Source organism: Parasteatoda tepidariorum, chromosome 9 (assembly GCF_982258835.1).
Source record: "Parasteatoda tepidariorum strain Cologne lab strain chromosome 9, Ptep-v5.0, whole genome shotgun sequence".
Taxonomy (NCBI): domain Eukaryota; kingdom Metazoa; phylum Arthropoda; class Arachnida; order Araneae; family Theridiidae; genus Parasteatoda; species Parasteatoda tepidariorum.
In genome coordinates, this window is record NC_141763.1 from 50,542,342 (window position 1) to 50,566,327 (window position 23,986).

The window sequence follows — 23,986 nt, forward strand, 5'->3', positions numbered from 1 at the left end:
GTAAATATACAATTTAATAGTTTAAAAATATAAGTAACAAATATGACACATTTAAAGCTGTGTTCATGCATATTTACTATGCATAAGTACAATAGATATATTTTTAATCCCTTAACCCAGGCTTGTGTCTTTAAAATACATAACTATCTCAAGATTACATAATAATCAATCTTGCATGAAAAATATTTTTATCTTGCCCTATATATGCATTAGAGTTTCCTGCATAATCACAATACCATCTATTGTGATTTTTATCAAAAATAAAAGTCACAAAGCACATGATACGATTGTATTAAGTATTATGAAAATCGAAACTTAAAATAATAGTTTTTTATTTATTTAAATTTTTCAATATGATTGTCATATTCTTTTGTTTATATTTTTAAAGTTCAAACACTTTTCAGTTTAGAAACAATAAGGACAACCAGCAATTTCGCAAAAGAATTTTAATGCAGATTTTATCAAAATCATTGTTTAGTTTTCAAGCTTAATGGTCTTTAAAGATGCATTTGGTGAAGTCTACTATAAATGTCAAAATAATTTCACACATAGTAGTACAGGGCGCGATGACATCGACTAGTAAGTAGTAAATTGCTAATTTTTTTTATTTTTAAAAGCGCAGTAGCAAAAATTACTAGTAACGTCTAATAGGCATTAAGAAGCAAGGCGTTTTTTAAATCGAACTATGTATGGTGGCGGCTCAGAGGGGATAAAGCGCTCGACTCCCGAAAATGTGTCCTAGGTTCAAATCCCAGCCATGGCTGGTAGATACGAATTCCGCACCCGGCTGACACCGACCACAGTGGTAGACGGATCATGGTTTAGAGTGCCTTTGCTGTCAGGCTAACCGTGGGAGGTTTTGAGGTTTTCCTCTCCACGTTACGCAAATGCTGGTTAATTCCATCAAAAAGTCCTCCACGGAGTCAACTTTCTCCCAAATACATGATCTAGGAGCCCTTGTCATCTAAATTGGGTTCAAAATTACAAGGCTATGGAGTTGAACATTGGTAGTTGTTAACTCAAAAGTAGGCCAGCTGTTCAATGACGGTTATAATAAAAAATAACGTCTAATGGTCTGGATTTTTGATAATTTCTTTCATGCGATTTTTTAAATTCCGATATTTTTAATACGACGTTATTGTGTCAAGCGATTTAGTTATCAAAGTAAAGCAAAGTTAGCACTTTTTAGCGCTCTCGATTCCATCGTTAATCCTCATCCTTTTCCGATCATTTTTCTCGATAGTTATTCGTCGTTTTTTCAGAGATCACCATAAGATTTCAATATTTTCAATACGATAATATTGCGATTCTCGAAATTCGAATTTGAGTAATCACTTCTTGATGTGCATGGTCATCCAAATTCCGCTATTTTTAATATAATGCTATCATGACACGTGAATTTCAAATCTGAGTAAATATTTTTTGATGCACTCACTTCGCGACGATATCTTCTTAAATCCCCCTTGTTTCACGATCTTATTTTTTGGGGGAGTTATTTATCGTTTCTTCGGCTGTTTTAACATGGTTTATTAAATTCTGATTCTTTTAATACGATACTTATAATAATGATTAATACGATAGCAGGGACACAAGAATTTCGAATTTGAGCAATCGCCTATTGACGTGCTTCATTCTCGACAATTTTATCGCTTATCTACGTCATTTTCTGACTATTTTCTTGGTAATTATTCTTCGTTTTTATGGTCTTTTTCACATACTTTTGCAAATAACGATATTTTTAATATGTTATTACAATCATGAATTTCAAATTTTCGCTTTTTGCGAATCTTTACTCGCGACTATGCCGCCGTAAATGTCATTTTCCATTCGCTTTTTCATCAGTAATTAGAATTAGTTATTTTACTTCCGGCCAGACGATTTTCACATCGTTTTAAAATCTCAGTGCTTTAAATACGATATTATTATTACAGATTTATTCGGAATAGCGCATTTGAGTATTTTAACTTTCATACGAGTATAAATATCATCATATTATACTTACCTTTCAGGGATCGTTTCAAGTCATACAGCAATTATTATTTGAATTTCCTGAATAAAAAAATGTTTTGTGATACCACTTTAAAAAATGCTTGCATGAACCCTGATTTTGGTAGTAGTATTTTTTAGCTTTAGCAAATTTTGCTGCTGATTTTAAAAAAATGAAATCATGTCCTGAGCCTGAGATTTGGATAAACAGTGGTAAGTCTAAATAAATCAGAGCCAAATATTTCCCATAACCAACATTATCATTCATTTAACAGTTTAAAATTTTAATATATTTTTATTGCTGTTGTTTTCATTCCTACTTGATTGATAACAACATCTAAACCAAATCTGCATTTTGAAACAATTAGGAACCAAGAACTGAAATGCAGCTGGCTCTTACAGCATGTTAAGGTATAGGCAGGATTGGTAAGGTTCAAGTTGCATTTTGGGCAAAGGGGATTAGTTTTCAGACCCTACATATGCAGTAATTTAATTTTTTTTTCTTCGTATATCAACAAAGTAAGTACAGCGACTGCACTTCAAACTAAATTTGAAAGAACAAAATCAATACAAAATCCAAAATATGTTAAAACCAATTTTATATTTAAGAATTTTATTAAAAATATGTTTAATAAAATTCTCACTAATTTGCAAAATCAAATTTTAAAAGACCTGTTTTAAAGATGAAAATAAAAAGTTACGATCTTTCTTATCGGAATACTTTGAAATTTCTTACTGAAAGATTGAAAGAAGTGCAGCAATAGATAACGTAAGTCACATAGATATGTATAGCAATAATGTTGTCGTTGCATATCTCCGTTGTTTAGCAATGCTAAATCAGGTCTATGAAATCTGTCACTCTAAGAAAGTCTAATACTACTAGAATTGGGTTTATGAAAAGACCTTGTCTGGAAAGCCCCAGGCAATCTAATATATAGTGAGGGGTGGTCTGATGGTCAGCACACTTAACACAGGGTGGGAAAAACCTTTTTTTTCTACTAGAAAAAGACAGAGATCTCAAATGTCTACTGACAAGTCTGGTGATGTCCGCTGGGTACCACTTACAAAACTTGAGTGGTAAAGCATCCCGGGGCACTTTCCTTGGTATCATTGGTATAGCGGTGGTGATCGCCATTATTAGCATATAGTGGTAATATATATATATATATATATATATATATATATATATATATATATATATATATATATTCATCATGGATTTTTGGCAGTTATCAACACCTCTTATTTTATGGATGTCACAAAATGATGATCTCCAGGAATTAATAAAAATCTTTTAAGTAAAAATTTGATTTATTAGGCTAGAATTTGTAACTTTAAAAAAATGGCCATATATGAAATACAAATCATAAAAAAGAAATCCCTTAAAGGGATCAAGATAACATATTCGAGAAGTTTTTTGCTAGGATGAATAATAAAGATATTCAAGGATCGGGACTGGGAAGGCTCGCAAGGGCAACCCCAGTCGCTACAAATTTTGAATTGAAATTAAACGTATTCGTTCCCAATGGACACAGGAGAAGCATGAATAGTAGATCCAAAATTGGCGAATTATGAAAATATAACGTAGCCAAAACAAAGCCAACCCTGCATATTCAATATTGGCTTTGAAAATACTTTGGCCAGCAAAACTGTGAGAATTATTACAATCATGTAACTGAAACATATTTGCGGTAAGAAATTTAAGAATAAAAAGCTATAAATGTTTTCGATTAGGCACAGCAGTAAATTAATGAGTCTATATTAGTATTGAAATAAAAAGTTAGCCGTTACATTGATCGATAAGAAAAGAATAAAATAATTTACTCCCTTTAAAAGATTAACTCTTTGATTTAATTTAAATATAATTCTATTAATAAAATAAGTTTAAGTAATTAAAGATATTTTAAAAGGTAGGAAATATGTAATGCCAATTGTGGCATCAGAATTGGTGAACAGGCTGGATGGTCCAAAAAGCATTTCTAGCACTTGAGAATAAGTTAATGAATCAGGTGTGCCGACGGATTACTCTTTAGTCAAAATATCTACTGTCTCATTAACATGTATAATGTGTAGAAATAGATAGTCATAGATAGCAAAGTTCAGTTTGCCACCCATGAACATGGGGTTAATAAATTGCACATACTTCTTCTAGAAATTAGGACGACATAGTTAAAGAAGAATGTAAAACAGGAAGGGGGATAGAAAAGGAATTGAAATGAAAATTGATAATAATTTGAGGAAAATTATTGAGTACTCCTCATCATTCAATGACAATGATCATCATTCACTCATTAATTTTCTCAGTTAAAACATAATTTAATTAGATAAACCATCATATAACTATAGAACATCGATTCTGTTAAACATTTTAAACAAATAAAGAAATGAAGTAGGACAATCTACGTAAATGTGTTCATGTTCCACTATGATTCAGCTATGAATAAATGGTGAGGAGGGTGCATTTTTTATTACATTTTGATAGCTAACAAAATACCTAAATGGCAGATAAACTAGAAATTCGAATTTATCCTTCAAACTCAAAGTAATATAGAAGTTATAAATATTTTAATAAACTTCCAAACCATTTGAATCTTTAAATTCTAACTCTGCTAATGAAAATATGACAATGTTAAGACTTTTCAATGTAAAAAATGTAGCTCAGGTTCAATCGGAACATCAAATGTAAATTAAAACAGTTTCTATTAAATGAAATAGGATCTTAATTCAGAGCTCTCCCTAGGAATAAAAAAGGCCAGGATGCCTCTTTGCAGAAAAGGGCACTTTGAGTTTTGAAAGTGCACTCACTTGCCACTGTTAAAATTTATAAAAATGTAATAACTGAATTTGATCCTCCTGATAACTGAATTTGATCCTCCGAAAATATCCTGATTTTTGTTTTAAAAAATTGTTGTTCTGATTTCTTCCTTGGACCACTACAAAGTAATTTTGAAACTAAAAAAAGAAAATTTTGCATAAAAATAATATATTAAACTTGCCTTTATTATACTTTAGTAGAGCAAATTATAAATTTTTTGCTTTGTCTGTTTTTAAAATTAGTCTGGTACATGTCTAAAAAATATCCTGATTTTTGCTAAAAAAAATTTTTGTTCTGATTTCTTCTTTGGCCCACTACGAAGCCTTTAGTTTGCAACAGAAATCATCACATTTACTTTTAAGTTTTAAAACTAGTACTTGAAATTATTGAAGTTGTCAAACAGCATTTATAAAAGAAAATATTAAAAAAAATTACCTTTGGTTGAGCTTACGATGCTAAAGTATTCTGATTTTCTTCTTTTTCCAGGGTATGGATCTGATGATGAACGAACAACTCGTTTTGGGGAAGCTTTAGAGTATCGATCTCTACTCAACAATGGCAAAGTATTTCTGAATTGGGATTCATTTAGAGGTTTGAGGACACTGTAAATGAAGAAAATGAAAATTAGAATTTCTTAAAATTACACAAAATAATTTACCAAATAAAAATTTTTAATATTAAAAATTTAACAGGGTTACCACTTAATTTCAGCAAAAAAAGTCTATGACTTTTTCAGGTATTTCAGAAAAATTTTAAAGTAAATCCAGACCATATTTTATTTAAACAATGCAATTTTTCATCAGAAAACTTTATTTTTCAAATTTTTTATGTCAAATATTAGATTTTGTGAGCAAAAAAAAAAAAAAAAAAAATTAATCACTGGATGAGAATAGAAACATGGAAAAGTTTCACTAAAATTTGCAATTTTCATAACAAATAATTGTAATAGATGTTGGAATTATTTAACTCAAAATTTAATACTGTTTATTAATACTGTTTATTAATTTAATACTGTTTAAATTAAAATTTAATACTGTTTATGTTATGACAATTGTAAGACTGTTTATTTTCCAAGAATAATGTAAGAATTTTCTAGGTTTCTGTTTAGAGTCAAAATAAAATTCCCTGACAATTAAAGGTTTTTCCTGTTCTCCGTGACCTGTGGCATCCGTGTTTTAAGTAATATAAATATACTATGCATGCAAATAATTAAAAAATGTTTTTAATTTATATCAAAATAATGTCTATGGAATATAATAAATCACATCTATGAGCGGTCACAGTTTACTTATATCTAAACTAAACTCAGTGACGCGACAGCCCATAGAGGGCCAATGCCTACTGTGCCCATCTCAGTTTCTTTGCTCTCGGGCTCTGGGGTGCAGGAGCAGATGTTTCATTTGGGTGGTCAACCAAACGCGGACCTCCAATGTTTAGTCCCCAAGCATGCTTGGTACTCATTTTATCGACCCACTAAAGGGATGAAAGGCTGAATCAACCTTGCCTGGCCCGAGGATAGAACCCAGGACCTGTAGCACAAGAGACCTACCACTCTGCTGCCGGGCGTCTTAGTTATATCAATTCAACTTAAAAAATTGTTTTAAAATTTTGTACTGACTAATTATTTATTTTTTTAATTTCAGAAGGAGGCTACATCCCACGTTCGTACAACTCACCAACTCTGATGGTGATTGCTTTTCATTCAAAAAATTTTTTTTCCTTACAAGTTAATGAAAATAAAAAAATTTTTTTATAAAGTCATAACATAATAAATAGATACTTTGATTTGAAAAATTATCAAATATACTTAAAAAAAATTTAAACTTATTAATTTATAGTTAAAAACATAAAATGGGTGTCTTATTATGTTAGGCAAAGTTGAACAACCAAAAAGAGTGGAAGAATTTACGATTTTTTTGATAGCGAGATATGTTTTAAAGATAATACTTTAGATACATAAAAGTCTTGAATTAAAAATCTTTGTATTTAGAGTTTTATGTGATAAACAGCAAATGTCACCCAGCATCATTATTGTGGTTAAAAAGTTAATTACAATTAAATATCTCAATGCATGTTTATGTATTCACGTTAAAAGATAAAATACTTTAGGACAATGTACTAAACATTTGTTTTAGTAGCAAACTTGAATTTGCAAAATATATTCTATAAACCTTTAATGTTAATTTTCCTTCAAAAAAAAAATTCTTAACTGTTTTAAATAAAATTGAAAATTTTATTTCATGATATTCATATTTTAACACAAATAGGGAACAAGATAATAGAAGAGACAATTATTACTGTCCCTTAACCCTTTAAGGCGGCACAGTACTTAATTTTCGACCAAAATTTCGATATTTTTTTTATTGCATTTTTTGAAAGATTGAACATTTTTAAGTATGTGTACAAAATTTCAGAGCGATACTTTGATTTTAAAAGAAGTTATGACATTTTTTAATAGTTGTTGTCGCTTCACAGCTGTCAAAGGGGGCGTGGCTCAATGTAAACAAACATTCAATGCATGCGTTTTTAGCAACAAAAATATGCCATAAATTAATTTTGATTTTAGTAGATAAAAGCTGTAAGCTAAAGCAAGTTACCAAGAGATATTTTTCATATGCTGTGTACACATCTAATTGATTATTTTGTTTTTTTTTAGAGTGCTTCTAGCTGGTTATCAACGTTTTTTTACAACAACGGTCTTTTTCAAGGCCATATTTGAATACTTTTTTGTTATCGCTTCGTTATTTTTTTGTTAAATAGTTAGTTATATTTTTATTTGTTGCTTTTTGTTTTATATTTTTTAAAATGCCACGCAGAAAACGAGCATGCACTGCATATCAACAAAGTGCTCTGAAACGTTTTAGAGAAAAACTGTCGCGATCTATTCACCAATTTGTGTTTTATTTATTCATTTTTATGAATGGAATTAAGAAAAATAACATACTTTAATTGTTGACAAATCTTAAAATATATCTTAATAATTAGATTATATAAAATTTTCCTTGCTAGTTCATAATTTTTTCTGGATCAAGCTACGAAAATATTTATGTGAATTGTGTGAATATCTGATTTTATTTTAGTATTATTTTTCAGACACATTAAACTTATTTAAAAATTCAAATTTTTAGTTTTATTATATTTGATTTAAAACATTGAATTTTTGTTAACAACTGATATCAAGTATAATCTATAAAAATTTGAGTAAAAATATGTTAAATAGTTTTCTTGCTTGTAATGAAGTAATATCATTTTTTCGACTCTTAGTTTTATGGTACTATATTGTATGCAAAAACTACTAAAACTTTGTTATAAATAGACTCTAAACTTCCAAATTTGTTTTTTGTACTTATAAATATATGGTAAATAATTATTTGCATACAAGTTGTGCATGCAATTTCTCTAAATAAATTTTTTTCTTGTTTCAAAACTTTAAATGCCTTTTTCTCAGCTTTCTATTTTGGGGTATTTCAATGCATTCAAAATGCTAAGGCTTTTTTAAAAAATGACTCAGAGCTCTAAAATTTTTTATGAGTGTTTTGAGATATATGTTCTTTAAAAATTTGTATGGAATAAGCTTTGTGATTAAAAGAATTTTTTTAAATGATTCTTAAAGTCAAAAAATGTTACTTTTTTGCATTTTTTTGGTACTAAATTGAAAAAAAAATTCTAAATAAATAACTATCACATATATTTACTATTCCATGCAAATTTTTATGTTAATATGTTTAATTAACATTTTCAAAAAAAAAAATTTTAAATAAGTCTATTTTTGAAAAAGCCTTAGGGTTTTTAAAAAGTTTAAAAAATTTCAATTTTTTTGAAATATTACACTAACTACTGACTTTTTAAAAGAATTTCTCTTCAAAAAGTATTATTTCATGTTATTTCTTTCATTATCTTTTGTATTTTAAGCTTTTTAATTTAAAATAACAGTTATTTATTTTTTGGTACCGTGCCGCCTTAAGGCAAATGGGACACCGATGTCCCTTTTATATTTTTCTGATGCAAAATATATTTTGGAATTTTTAATTAAAGAAAACAATCTAATAATTACTAAAAAAAAATCTGATTATTAAATTACTAAAATGTAAAATTCAAAAAAAGATGCTTGTGAATATTTTTTTTCATTCATATTCAAAACGTTATCAATAACTGATTTTGTAAATTGATGAATTTTCAAGATGAAGAACTGTTTCTTTTATACCTACATAATTACCAATAAGTGCAAATTTCAAGATGAAGAACTGTTTCTTTTATATCTAAATAATTACCAATAAGTGCAAATTTGAAAAATTATTGTTTGGAAGTGAGCCGTGATTGCCTTTAATGTAGAAAAAGATACCATATTTCATGCTGTATTTCATAACCATAAATTAGGAAAACGCTACATATTTTATTTTATTTTATAACTGTTGTTGAACAGCCGACCCAATTTTGGGTTTTGGACTACCAATGTTCAACTCCGTAGCCTTGTAATTTTGAACCTAATCCAGAAGGCAAGGGAACTCCTGGATCGAGTATTTGGAGAAATTTGCCTTCGTGGAGGATTTTTTGATGGAACTAACCCACATTTGCATTACATAGTGAGGATAGCCACAAAAATCTCCCATGGTTAGCCTGACAGCAAGGGGACTCCAACCCATGATCGATCTACCACTGAGGATATTTATATCAGCATCAGTCGGTGCAAGCCGAATGCGGAATTCATATCGACTTGTCATTTCTGGGATTCGAAACTGGTTTACCTCATTGGAAGGCAAACGCTCTATCCCCTGAGCCACCACTGCTAAAAATGATATTTTTTGCTTATACTTTTGACCTAAATTAATACAAAAACAATTGAAAAAAAGTATGAAAAATATGTTTAATAAAAATTATGCACCAAATGGTTTTATTGTCTCAGTGTCGCCCTATACAGACATTATCTGCACAAAAAGTTTTTATTAGTAAATATCAGCAATGTACCCAACAAGTAAAATTATAATTTTTAAATCTTTTTATGCACTGATTACCTCAACAGATATAAGAACTGCATATATTTTAAAATCAAAGTTATTATAATAATTTCATACTATCATGAGCATACACCAAATTATTAATAAAAGAAAAAGTATATTTAATCACAAACTTCAGAGCACAGGACACTTTAAAAAAATTTTTTTTTTCTTTTGACATTTTACTCAAATAATAAATTTGGATCAGCTATTTTCATTTTGGAGTTTTCCAAATATGACTTAATAACTTATTAAAAATATTTAATAAAATAAAATTTAAAGAAGGTACTCATTGGAACTTTTATTAAAATATTTTAAAATATCAAAAGGATTTTTATTTTAACTACAAAATTTAGACCAACCAAAAAATTTATAATAAATTTTGATGTTTCAATAAACGCAACTTGTTTTCAAGAATAAACTAAAAGCAGGTTGGATCACAAAATGTTTATTTAATCATGAAAAATTTAATAAAACTTGCTTAAAAGAGTATATTCTTTGATGCTTAAAAAATAGTTACTCTTTAATTATTGGCATATTTGATACTAAATTGCAACTAAAATACAGTCAAACCTCGATATCTCGAACTTGAAGGGAGAGGAGAAAAAATTCGAGATACCGAAAATTCGAATTATCGAAAATCGCATGTTATCGATGGTAGAATAAAGAAAAATGCTCTTTACATAACTTATTTACACTTTTTACACTTTCATTTAAAAAAAGATTCAATTGTTGTTTGCTTAAGAGATGTGTAAGAAAGTTTGTCTGCAGCACTTTCTAAGTGGACTATAGCTTTAAATGTCTCCTCTGACATATTTGGCTGCCTCTCAAATAAACCTCCTTACAGTGTCCACTGCAGAAAGTGCTTGTGCTTTGGGTGGTAAATCTTGGGTGGAAAGTGCTTTGGGTGGTAAATCTTCGATTTCCTCATCCTCTTCTTCTGATAGTTCACAAGAAGCTTACGTTTGAGCAATGATATCATTGTCATGCTACTGACCACACACTGTTACTGCATCATCTACGTTTACAAAGTTATAAAATTCCAAGTCATCAAGTGTCATGAGTCCAGTCAATCTGTCCCGATCATTTTCGGTGTAATTTTCAGCAGAATTAACGATATTGATTATTTGACTACTTTCGTGATCTTTAATGAATCCAGCCTTCTTGAAGCCATTCATTATCATAGAGAGAGAGACACATCATTCCATGCCACTGACTTCCTTATGTCCATTTTTTTTTAAAAAGTTTATCATTATGAGAATTGGTTTTCTATTCTTAAAATTTTTTATTTTTTTTTTTTTAATACTTTTTTATTTTCAGAAAAAAAAATCTACACTATTTATGGAGAAAAAAATTCAAGTTATCGAGGGATAAGAAAAAAAAAAATTCGTGAAATCAAGTTTTTTTTAGCATTTAGTGTATAGGAAATCTGAAGGGAATTTTTTCTTCTTCGAGATATCGAAAAATTCGTGAAATCGAGGTTCGAGTTAGCGAGGTTCGACTGTATTACAAAACAAAATGCTTAAAATAAATCTTCAAAAAAAGAAAAACAGAAAAAAGAAATTAACTCTACCTGTTTACTGTTTTCTCATTCAATAGACAATTTTCATGAGAGTCATAAAGATCACAAACCATTTCCTTTTCGGTTTCAATTTTTGAACAATCACATAAATGATCTTCCTCTAAATCTACAAATAAATACATAAAAATGTGGTGAAAAATTTCATAACATAAATCATAACCATTACTAAAATAAAAATAAAAACTTACCTTCTGAAAATATTTCAGACGCTTTAGAAACTGATCTTAACTTCAAGAAAAATTTATGATGAGCCATTGACATACTAAACAAATACTGACTCCTATAACAAAAGATAAAAATTTTAAGTATGAGAATCAAAAAAATATTCAAATAGAAATGATAAACAAAGTAACTAAATCTTACCTGGATAATTCTGCAGTGTAAAACTTATAGATAACATGTTTACCAAAATGATTTTCATTACTTGGAGCAATGCAAAAATATTTCTTAGAAAATGATATTCGTTTAATATTTTGCCACGAGTAAGTTTGTGTGACAGTCCTTTTACCAGATAAGTTGTCATACACATCTATTCCAATTGGTCTTATTCCTAGCCAAACAGCTGACGACAGATTTCTTTTATCCTACAAAGATGTAAAAAATAAATTAATTAATTAAAAAAAAAAAAGAAAAACAATTTTGGTGACTGGCATGTTATGACTATACAGGATCTTTCCTTAAGACCTTAATGTATATATTTAAAATCCTTATTTTTTTTTATTTTTAATAACCGTTGTTGAACAGCCGACCCAGTTTTATGTGTTTGCGACTACTAATGTTCAACTCCGCAGCCTTGTAATTTTGAACCCAATCCAGAAGACAAGGGAGCTCCTGGATCGAGTATTGAGAGAAATTTGCCTTCGTGGAGGACTTTTTGATGAAGCTAATCTGCATTTGCGTTACATGGAAAGGAAGACCATGAGAACCTCCCATGGTATTTTCACAACATAATGTAATTATTTATACGGATAATAATTGAGGGTTCTAAAACTTTACTGGCTATAACATGAAATAAGCGACCAGATAAGTTCCACAATTTAAGTTGTTAATTTGAAACTAAAACACAGTTAAATGTGAGTTACTTACTCACACTTGAAGTCACAAGCTAAATTTGTAGTAAGTGTGAAATAAAAAAGGTAAACAACTTATATGTCTTTTCACGCATTTGGTTTGTTTTCAATATATTTTCTAAAAGTAAACACAGCAAATAGTATTTCTTTGAGCAGAGTTTCATGACTTTAATTTTAAATATTTTTTCTCTATTTTTTGTAAAATTGAGACTATATTAAAGTAATTGAGAGAAAAAAATTAAGTTGTCAAGTTTTTTAACATTTGACATTGTTTTAATGTTATTTTTGTAATGTTTAGTAACATTTGGAGCAATGGAAATTTAAAAAGAATTTTTCTTCTTCTTTGAGGCATTGAAAAGATAGAAGATCTAGATTCGTACTACACTTTGTAAGTATTTATCAAAACACTAGATTAAAATTTCAGGGTTTTGAAATTAGTGAAATCAGTTATAAATACCACAGATGAATTAGTAATGGTATCTGAAAAATTAAACTAACACCAAGCAAATTAAAGAAGAGAAAAATAATATAAATAAGTGAAAATACTTTAGTTTCTATTAAAAAAAATTAAAACATAGAGTGATCTAAAACCAATCTAAATGCCTGGCCAAAGTTTACAATTCGATCAAGAGCATTGAGTTAAGACTTGTTTTACCAGATTATAATGCTAAAAATAACATGAATGTTGATTAGGTATGCTTAAGTATATATTTTTATTATAAATTTATATTTTGAGGCAAAATAAAGCATATGATATAAAAAAAAATAAAGCACTAATGATATATGGGAATATATAAGAATAATAGCTGGAAAGAAGTTTATAAATATGAAAAATCAAATTCATTTTCTATAAACAATAAATCAAAAAGCTATGAATACCTGATAAACTTTATAAAAATGACTGCCATACTCAGGAGACTTCATATAAGCCTAAAAAAGATATAAAAATTTTTCATTATATTGAATTTTTTTTAAAATTTCCATCTAAATAGCAAAAAAAATTCATCTAAATAGCAAGTTTTTATAGAAGATAGAACAAGAAATTTAATAAAAATTGATACTTTTAAAGGTCAAGTATGTCAGCATCCATTTATTATCTTAATTAAAACTAGAAGCAAAATATGAAGAGAGGACTTTTATTGAAAAAGATAAGCATTCACTTTTCAGCTTTTATGAATATCAAACTCATTTGAATTTGATTCTAAAAAAATCTGGTTTCCTTCCTTAACCGAGGTTTCCAAGGTTAAGGAATTCTCAGTAATAACAATTTTTATATAAATATAAATGATATTGTAAAGACTTTTTTTTTTGTACCATTTCTAATGAGCAATAGTTTAAACTAATTATTTCATTTCTAGTAAAATTGAAATTTTAGTAAAAATTAATTTACAAAATTACTTAATATAAATAATTTTAATAAAGAAATTTTAACATAAGGAGACTAAGCACAATGTAAAACATAACGACCAACTGATATGGAATTTCCATAGTATCAGAAAAGATTTTTTTTAGTGATAGCAAAGGTAATGTATTAATATATTAATAAACTGGTATCTAAAATTCTTTTGCTCATCTCTACATACAGGGATGAGATTAGCCAAAAGGCAAAAAAGCTGAATTTCCACGATAGTAAATTTTACGCAAGCGCAATCCTTTAATAATAAAATCCAGACAGTTTAAGGTAATAAATAATGTGTTGACATGCAATTGTGTACTAATCTATTATTATATAAATGATTACATTGATACTTAACATTTAGTGAAAATAAAAATTACCAATTGAAAAAATAAAGCTGGAAATTATATTTTTCCTCAGTTCACATAAGAGACAATTATTACTTGAAAAACTACCTGGTTTAGCAAATTAAAACTACTGAGAATATACATTAATATTTCATTTCTTTTAATAAATACTGTTATGTGATTTATAGCAAATATATCAGTAATATTACTTTTTAAATTATATTGGAAAAAAAAAACTTTAACAATGGACCGAATCATTATGTTCATATTATAGTCTAATCTAACTAGAGCCCTTTGAAACATATCAATAACAGTGAAGTAGAAATAAATATATAGTAACTCCTTAACATACAAAAATTGCTATTTTAGTTTGAAAAATTACATGACAATCAGCAACTGTTTAGATAATTGTTTTTTATTTGATAAGAATTTTGCATTTTATAGCATAAATAACAGCAATTATAAATAAAATTTTGATGATGAGTTAACTCTTTTTCCAATAAATAAATAAATTAATTAAATGCCTTTTTAAGTGATTGCTTTTGTTTGCTATATTTAGTCGTTAGTCCATCTTCAAACATCTTGTGACAAATCCTATTTTTTCTTCTTTGCAAGCACAGAATGTAAGTTTTGAATATATTCCCTTCCAGTTTCTCTGATGTTGTAACACTTACATATACTAATAATCGTCGTTAGAAAAACAGTCACCTTTATAGCAACTAATTAAAAAAGATTTACTTCTTACAAGAATCGTGATAGTTGATTTTAAAATTGCGTGAATATGAATAACAATTATGAATTTTGAAATCACATGAATATGAAACTAGATATACGATTTTGAACATGAGAAAATACAAACTGGGATATAGAATTTTTAAAACGCATAAATACAAATCATAATTCATAATTTTTAGATCGCGCAAATACGAATCATGATGCGTAATTTTTAGGTTGCATAAATAAGAATTCTGAATTTTTAGAATGCGTGAATGCGAATCACAATGCCTTATTTTAAAATAACGTATAAATACGAAAATCAATGTTTGATATTATAAACCGCATGAGCAAATCAAGACATTGAATTTTAAACTTGTGTGAATACGAATCGCTACATAGGTTTTTAAAAAGGCGTAAATACGAATCACAATATCGGATTTTTAAGTCTCCTTAATAAGAATCGCAATATACAATACTTAAAACACGTGAATCAGAATCGCAACACGCAAATATGAAAAGCTATGTTTGATATTAAAATCGTGTGAATAAGATCGAGATATTAGCAGATTCCAGGCTTGGGACCTCTAAAAGGCTTGTCAGAAGGAGCGTCGTTTGAACTACAAAAATCGGATCTATCTGGAGGGCGGGTAAAAAATTCGGAAAATCTTATCTGCTGTGAGTAAAAGGAGAGAAAATAGCTAAAATAAGTAAAAATGAGAAAGGTTTGGTAGCTGCTATTTAGTTTGAATTTTCTGTTTCTCTTTGAAAATCAGTGAATTTTCTGAAAAAGCGGAATACTTATAAAAAAAAAGTGAAATTTTTAGAAAAATCTGAATTTTTGACAAAAAAGCTGAAATTCAAGTGATAAAAGTGAAAAAAGCGGAAATCCGCTAAAAAGCGGAAAAATCTCATCCCTGTACATATAAAAAATTTCAGCAAACACATGAAACAACTGATCTGGGGGTCATATGGTCTTGTTCTTAAGTTCTAATAAAGGTTTATTAAAATATCTATTTGTTTTAATAATTTTTGTTTTTGCTCAACATCACTAAAAAAATATATTTTGTAAAAATCTCAAATGTCGGAGGTTAACCCAAAAATCAATAATAAAAAACCTTAAACAATAAAAAAATAATCTTTTCAATACTATTTTGAGTCATTTATTCACATCTTTTTAGTAAGGTTTATGAAATGTTAATTTTGCTTGCTATGAAAGACATTTTTTAAAAACATACATTTCAGAAAATATCAACAATCCAAATCACTCAATAATTTTATTAAAAAAAATATTTTACACCTAATTTAATAAGTTCTAGATACCTGAATGAATTTCAACTCTGACATTTGTTTTGAGACTCCTTTCAACAAATCATGTTGTCTAGAAAGCTTGATTTTTGCATCATTTCTATTAAACTGTTTAATGATAGAGAAAGGCAAGTAATGTTCTAACAGAAAATACTCTTTTCCATGAACAGAAGAGTCATAGTTTCCAAACTCAGATTGTAATGCTATGGAGCCGAGATTAAAAGCTAAATCATTATCACAATAAAAATGACCATCCAGAAAATCCCTTCTCAGTTGAAGATAGAAAAGATGTCGCAGTTTCATAGTCCTAATAACAAAAATAAAAAAATCACAAAACAAATATTTCATAATTATAACATATTTCAACAAGGGATGTACCAAATAGTGATTTTGGCTAAATACAGTACAGAACTCGTTATCCAGAAATCAGAAAACTAAAAAACCGGAACGAAATTCGATAAATTTTCCCGCTATTTTTAAAAAAAAATTTTTTTTTCCTCATAAGATTTTAGGATTTTTCTTTCTTTTTTGAAAGATGTTTACCTTACCATCATTTTAGAAATAATCATTAGTGTATTACTTCATCGTTTTTTCTTCTTTTTAAGATTATTTCTAAATATTTTTCTATTTTTAGTTGGGTTTAACAATAAAAAAACGGCTTTTTGTAACGATTCAGAAAACCGGAAAAATCAGTTATCCGGAATAGCGATGGTCCCGATCGTTCTGGATAATCGGTTCCCTACTGTAGTTAAATACCAAATATTCGAAATTTTAAAAAGATGAAGTATAAATATTTTTTACAAAGAAATAAATTTATTCTTTATTGAAAAATAATCAAAACTTAGCTATATTATTCAGGGCCAGAGATAAGCATTCGTCACCTTGAGAAATGCGATTAATTCGTTAATTCGACGAGAAATGAGTAACCAAACATTAATGCTTGAATCCAATGTTGGTAATTAGTTCATAGCTCAGTTGTAGCTCAGATATGTCCATAAAAAAACAAAGTCTCTTATTGCTGAGTGACAATTCCAGCATACAGATAGGAAAATGATCAAACACAAATTGAAAAGTATTAGTAACCAAATTCACTTCAAAAGCACGTAAGAAATAGAAATAAAATATTTGAATTTTCTAACACACAATTGTGACAAATTAAATAACCAATTAAGATCTCTACACAAAAATTACTTTAAAAAATATCCAAACTAAAATTTTTGAAAAAAAAAAATTATGTCCAAAAAGAAAGAAAGATATAAATGAAAAAAATAAATAAATAAAAGGTAATTTGCAAATTAACCAAACTTGCACTTTAGATTAAAAATAAGGAAAATAGCTAGATCAGTCAAAAATTAAAAACTGATTTACCTTAATACCATATTAAATTTGAAAGTTTGTTTTGGATTTCAATTAGTGATAAATTGTGTTAAACGGGTTGTAATGTAAAATCTGAGAAGACTGATCACCTTTTCTGATTAAAAAAGCAATTTGTCTTTACACATATTTCCTGAAATCCGGGTTAATAATTGCAATAAAAATACCAAGAAAGAAAATTAAAGTATAAAAAAATGTAGAAAGAAAAGTATAAATATAAAGAAAGTAGAAAGAAAAATAAGAGAGAAAAAGAAAAGAAAAAATGTTACAGAAGGCAAATTTTGGACATTAAAAAAAATAAATAAATAAATAAATATATTTATATAAAAAAAATAATAATTTCAAATAGCAGAATTGAAAATGATCTTGTGTTTTCTAATATTCTTGAGACTAAATATGATAATGGTGCGTAACAATGTCAAAATCATGTTAACAGAATTGTGCAAATCCAAGAAAATTAATAAATTCCTAATTTCAGGAAATTTTCAAGTATTTTGCTATTAAGGAGACAAATATGAAAGGTAAATAATAAATTAAGTGAAATAAAGACAATACTGAAATCTTGGACTTCACAATAACAACCACTGTGTCAATTTTTTTTAAAAATTTTTATTTTGTTTTCTAACAAGGTAAACAAAACTCAAATCTAATTTCAGATTGAAATTTCTCCTGTAAAACTGTTTTTTTTTTTTGTATTTTGTGTTTTACATTTTAAATTACACATATCTAACAAATGTTTATAAATTTTTGTCATCATGATTGAAGAGTTAACATAAATTGGTATTATAAGGAATACTTCTTGGAGAATAACTGTAATGTGATCTTTAAACAAAATACTTTTGAAACTGAAAAAACTGTTAAGTCAAAAAAATTGTTGAAAATGAAAATCCTAAAATTGCTGATAATGCTACTACAGATTTTTGATTGTGTTAAAATTTTTACAATGAGAACATATGTAAATGTTTTATAATTTATATTACTTTTATATATTGTCAACATTACAAATTTGATATTTTTCATTTTAATTGTGCTTCTATCAGAGGGAAGATTTTGCAAATGGATAATTTTTAAAATTTATTATTGTAATTAAACATTTTTGGCGAGGGGGGATGTAACATAAAAAGCTTCAATTGATTTTTATGTTATTCTAATTAATTATTCTAATCGAAATACTTTCTCACACTTTTAAAAGCCACATCCTGTTCTTAAATCTATTTTTGGCTCAAGTGTGCATTTAATTAAAAGAAGGACATATTTCCCTTTGCTCTGTGTGGGAAATGCTCGATCTATTTCATAAACCAATAGCAACTACTAAGATTTCCCTCTTTCCCTAAATTAAGACATTTTACTTTGCTACTTTTTTTTACGGATTTTACTTTGCAAGATTTTCCCTAACATATAACCAAGGAGGGCAAGTTTTCGTGTGCACTTTTACATATTTTCATGACTGCTCTGTTCTAATAATTAATAAATAAATTTTGTACCCTCCTTCCCGACCGAAGACCTGTTTTAATCCTTCCACTCGGTAACGACGTTATATATATATATTCCCCTCCTGGAAAAAAAAGGTCAAAAAGAATTTTTTGAACAAATCCTGTACTTTTTGTTTGATTACAGTAATTTCAGTAAGATGCATTGCATAACTAATTAGAATTATATTAGGTCCAGATATTTATCAAATTTTACTAGCAGAAAATGTTTGTACCTACATTTAAAGTTTAAACAATGAGAAGTAATAGGTTCAAACTTTTTTCCTGGTTCAAGTAAGCAGGGAAAATTGAATCTTTCTATGAACACAGGTAAAGATTTCATTTATTTAACTATCATAAAAAAGTTTTCAGAAATATATTACTAAATTTGTATGACTTTCTTTTGAGCAACATGGAATGTTTCCTTGAATTAAAATTTCATCAGTAAAATATGAAGTGCCTAAACTGTTATTTCAGCTTAAAGAATTAAGAAACTATTAGAATACAAAGATCTTGAAAACAATAATTATCTTTATGAATAGTTTTAAGGTTACTATTAATCTGTATAAGGTTGTCTCAAACATAAAACAGTGTTTCCTAGCTCTGGATACCTAGTAAAATTGACCGGATCCAGGTACTAGGTCTTCTGAGTCTGGGCTCCTGATACCAGATAGGGATATTCTTTTGCAAGTTGAAATCTTTACGGGTACACAGTACATAGCTAGTTTGAGCCATAGTAATTATACTCAAAAGTAAGTACTTAATTACGCAGAGATATTTTATAAATATCTTAATGGTTTACAAATATTGCATCCTAAAATGAAAAATAAACGAAAACCCATTTGGCTATTTCATTTAAAAATAGAATAGAGCACGGCTCGAAAAACAGCCCGTCCGCCCTGTTAATATTATTTATTTCTCCATATTAATTATTTCTAATACTCAATAGATGGCGCTCTGCGCAGCAATGTAAAATCAGTTAGTTTCTACACAGTTTTCCTCCATAACACTGTAACATCATCATCATCCTTCTTGTTATTAAATATATTTTATGTTAAAGGCGTTTTGTAATGAATGAAACCCCGAGATCTGAAAGATCATATCACCGTATCTAAGATTGGCGCACCAACCTGGAGCTAAGAATTTGATTAAAGGTGAGTGCACTTGATTTAAATAATGGATTCATACGATGATTTGAAAAATAAAAGAAAAACAATTCGCTCTTTAACAACTCGATTAATAACAAAAATTGAAAATTTGATGAATGATGATAATGTTGAAACTAAAGAAAAGATCGAAGAATTAATAGATTATAAGGAACAGTTAATTGATAAAAATAAAAGTTTAAAAGCAATAAATAATCGAATTGAACCACTAATTGAAAGTGAGGAAATAGAAAATGAAATTACTGGAATTGAAGAATATTCGGAAAAAATAATAAAGTGGCAATCTCGAATCGCAAGATTTTTGAAAGAAAACAATAAAGAAAGTAGAGGAGGAGAAGAATCATTTAACAGCGCACAATCTAAATTTGTTCCAGAAATAAGTAATGCAGTTAAACTCCCAAAACTAAGCATAAACAAATTTTACGGAGAAACAACATTATGGCTTGAATTTTGGAATCAATTTGAAATCGCGATCCATGAAAACGAAAGTTTAACTGAGATACAAAAATTTACTTATTTAAAGAGTTTATTGGGTGGAATTGCATTAAATGCTATTAAAGGGTTTGCTTTGACTAAAGAAAATTATATCAAAAGTATAGAATTGTTAAAAGATAGATTTGGGCGGGAAGATTTAGTGATTAATAGTCATATGAATCGTCTATTAAATCTTGATCCCGTAAAAAATTCTAGTGATATTAGAGCATTACGGAATTTATATGATAATTTAGAAGTAAACATTAGATCTTTAGAAAGCTTAAATGTAGTCTCTGGAACATATGGACACTTATTATGCCCTATATTATTAAAACTAATACCAGAAGATTTAACTTTAGAATACAACCGCAAACGAAAATCAAAATCAGAATTTAATGTATCGGAATTAATTCAATTTATTAAGGAAGAAATTCAAGTACGCGAATCATCTACATTATTCCATGATAATGCTAAGAAAAATAAACACTATAATTATTATAATTCCAGGGAAGTAATAAATAACAAAAAACAGTTCAGATCGAATATTCCCACAGCTTCAGCATTGGCTACTAATGTAAAATTTAATTGCGTATTTTGTAAATCAGAACATGATTCATTTATTTGTGAAAAAATGTCGGTTTCTGAAAAAAGAGATAGATTAATGCGCGAAGGTCGTTGCTTTAAATGTTTCCGTAAATCACATTTAAGTTCACAATGTAGGAGTAAAATTAGTCCTTGTAAAAAATGTAATAGTAAATCTCATCACGAAATAATTTGTTTTGGAATTCCGAAAACTCAAAATGAAAGTTCGCAAGAAACCGCAGAAAAAAATACAGTTGTAGCCAGCGTTTCTCATGTCGAAGAGGGACAAAAGGGGGAATTTCAATCAGTGTTCTTACAAACATGTGTTGCGAATTTACATTTGGCAGATAAAACGCAGGAGATAAATATTTTATTTGATTCCGCATCGATGAGGTCATTCATTACTAGAGAATTAGCTCAAAAGCTTAATCTCCCGATAATAAGAAAGGAAAATTTATTAGTTTATACTTTTGGAAGCCGTGAACCACAAGAAAAAACATTTGATATAGTAAAGGCGAGTATAAGCAATAAAAAATATCCTACTCGAAGGTCAGAGTTCGAATTATTGGTTTCAAGTACCATAACACGTGCTTCTTTCCCACCGCATAATAATAAAATAAAGTTGCTGCTTGAGGATTTTGCGCTTACTGATTTATGCCTTTCGAAAGGAATAAATTCCATTGATATATTAATTGGAGCAGATTATTATTGGAAACTCCACACTGGGTACATAAAGGAGTTGACTAAAGATTTGTTTTATGTCGAAACATTACTCGGCGGAAGCGTAACTGGGATTACTCATTCAGATTTAAAAAATGACTCTATCATTGAAAATTTATGTTATTGTAAGGAAAAATTTAATTGTGAGGAATTAACTAATGAAAATAATTCTTGTGATGATATAAATTTACAGTTACGGAAATTTTGGGATATTGAAAGCTTAGGCATAAATGATAAAATTCAGAATACACCTTTAGAGCAAGAAACTTTAAAACAGTTTGAACAAAATATAAAACTTCAGGATGGCAAATACGTAAATTACCATTTAAAGATGAGGTAAACATTTCTGACAATTTTAATTTGTCTAAAAGAAGGTTAAGTAGTTTAACATCGCGTTTTAATAAGAATCCTTCTTTGCTTGATAATTATGCTAGTATTTTTAAAGAACAATTATCGGAAGGAATAATAGAACCTGTTAATGATAAATCAATAGTTCCAAATATGGTTTATTACTTACCTCATCATCCAGTAATTAGAAATGATAAACAAACTACAAGGTTACGGATAGTTTTTGATGCTTCGGCTAAAGAAAAAAATTGCTACTCTCTAAATGATAACTTATTATCGGGTCCCAATCTAAACCCCAATCTTTTAATTTTACTATTAAAATTTCGCGAGTTTAAGATAGGAATAATTGCTGATTGTGAAAAGGCTTTCCTACAATTGCTAATTGATGAACATGATAGGGACTATCTTAGATTTCTTTGGTCAGAGCAATTCCCTCCCAAGAAAATTGAGGTTTTTCGCAATAGAACCGTAACTTTCGGAGTAAAATCATCAACATTTTTACTGGCTGGAACAATAAAGTATCATATCAAAAATTATAAAGAATCTCATCCTTTGGCGTGTAAGGTTTTAAATGAAAATTTGTATGTCGACGATCTTATTACTGGTACAAATACGATTGAAGATGGACTACTATTATCCAGGGACACTAAATTAATATTAAAGGATGCATCAATAAATCTTAGGAAGTGGAAGAGTAATTCTAAGGAGTTATGCCAAAAATGGCAAGACACGAAATTTGAAAAATATCCTAGTGAAGAAACAGTACCTTTAAAGGTTTTAGGATTAATTTGGAATACTTTAAGGGATGAATTTAATTTAGATTTAAGTTCTTTAATTGACTCTTTGGAAAATGTGAAAAATACTAAGAGAAGCGTATTACGCATATCATCGAAATTATTTGATCCAATGGGATATATAACAGCATTCACGATTAGAATTAAAATTCTTCTTCAAGAAATATGGGAACAAGGCTTAGAATGGGATGAGGAATTCGGAGACATTTTAAGACTGAAATGGGAAAAATGGTATAAGGAAGTAAATGTATTAAAGGAACTTTCACTACCAAGATATTATTTTCATGAAGAAGATAGCTGTTCCGAAGTAGGGAATTATAAGATAATTATATTTTGTGACGCAAGTGAGAAGGCGTATGGAGCGATTGCATATATTCGATATGAAAGAAATCAAAATTTTTGCGTAAGCTTTGTTACTTCAAAGGCACGCGTTGCACCATTGAAGAAGTTGAGTCTACCAAGATTAGAACTGATGGCCACTCTTATAGGTTCCAGATTATTGGATACTTTAAGGAAAGTGTTTCAAATAAATAACAACTATATACTATATTCTGACTCAACCATAGCCCTTAGTTGGATTCGAGGAAATGCAAATCAGTGGAAGACATTTATTTCAAACAGAGTAAGTGAGATCCAAACTTTAACAGATCCTTCTAATTGGAAGTACATAAAGGGAAACGATAATCCAGCTGATATCATATCAAGAGGATGCAGTGCTAATGATTTGCTCTCAAGTGCAATTATTTTTAATGGACCAACATGGTTGACATTAAGCGAAGAAAAATGGCCGAAAAATGAAGAAAATTTTAGAAGAGCAGATGTAGATGAAGAAAAGAGATCGAAATTT

At 28.5% G+C, this 23,986-nt stretch overlaps 1 protein-coding gene across 1 annotated transcript in view; it reads right to left on the minus strand.

The window, feature by feature from the left end:
• The window catches only part of LOC107447617 (tyrosine-protein phosphatase non-receptor type 13), a 167,913-nt gene that overhangs the window by 116,785 nt on the left and 27,142 nt on the right, over positions 1-23,986 (minus strand). Inside the window, exons 14-19 of the mRNA XM_087151783.1 lie at positions 16,228-16,519; positions 13,327-13,377; positions 11,741-11,961; positions 11,566-11,657; positions 11,369-11,483; positions 5,237-5,403 (exon numbers count right to left, since the gene is read on the minus strand). Coding sequence (XP_087007909.1) covers positions 5,237-5,403; positions 11,369-11,483; positions 11,566-11,657; positions 11,741-11,961; positions 13,327-13,377; positions 16,228-16,519 — 938 coding nt within the window. The remainder of the gene's footprint in view (positions 1-5,236; positions 5,404-11,368; positions 11,484-11,565; positions 11,658-11,740; positions 11,962-13,326; positions 13,378-16,227; positions 16,520-23,986) is intronic.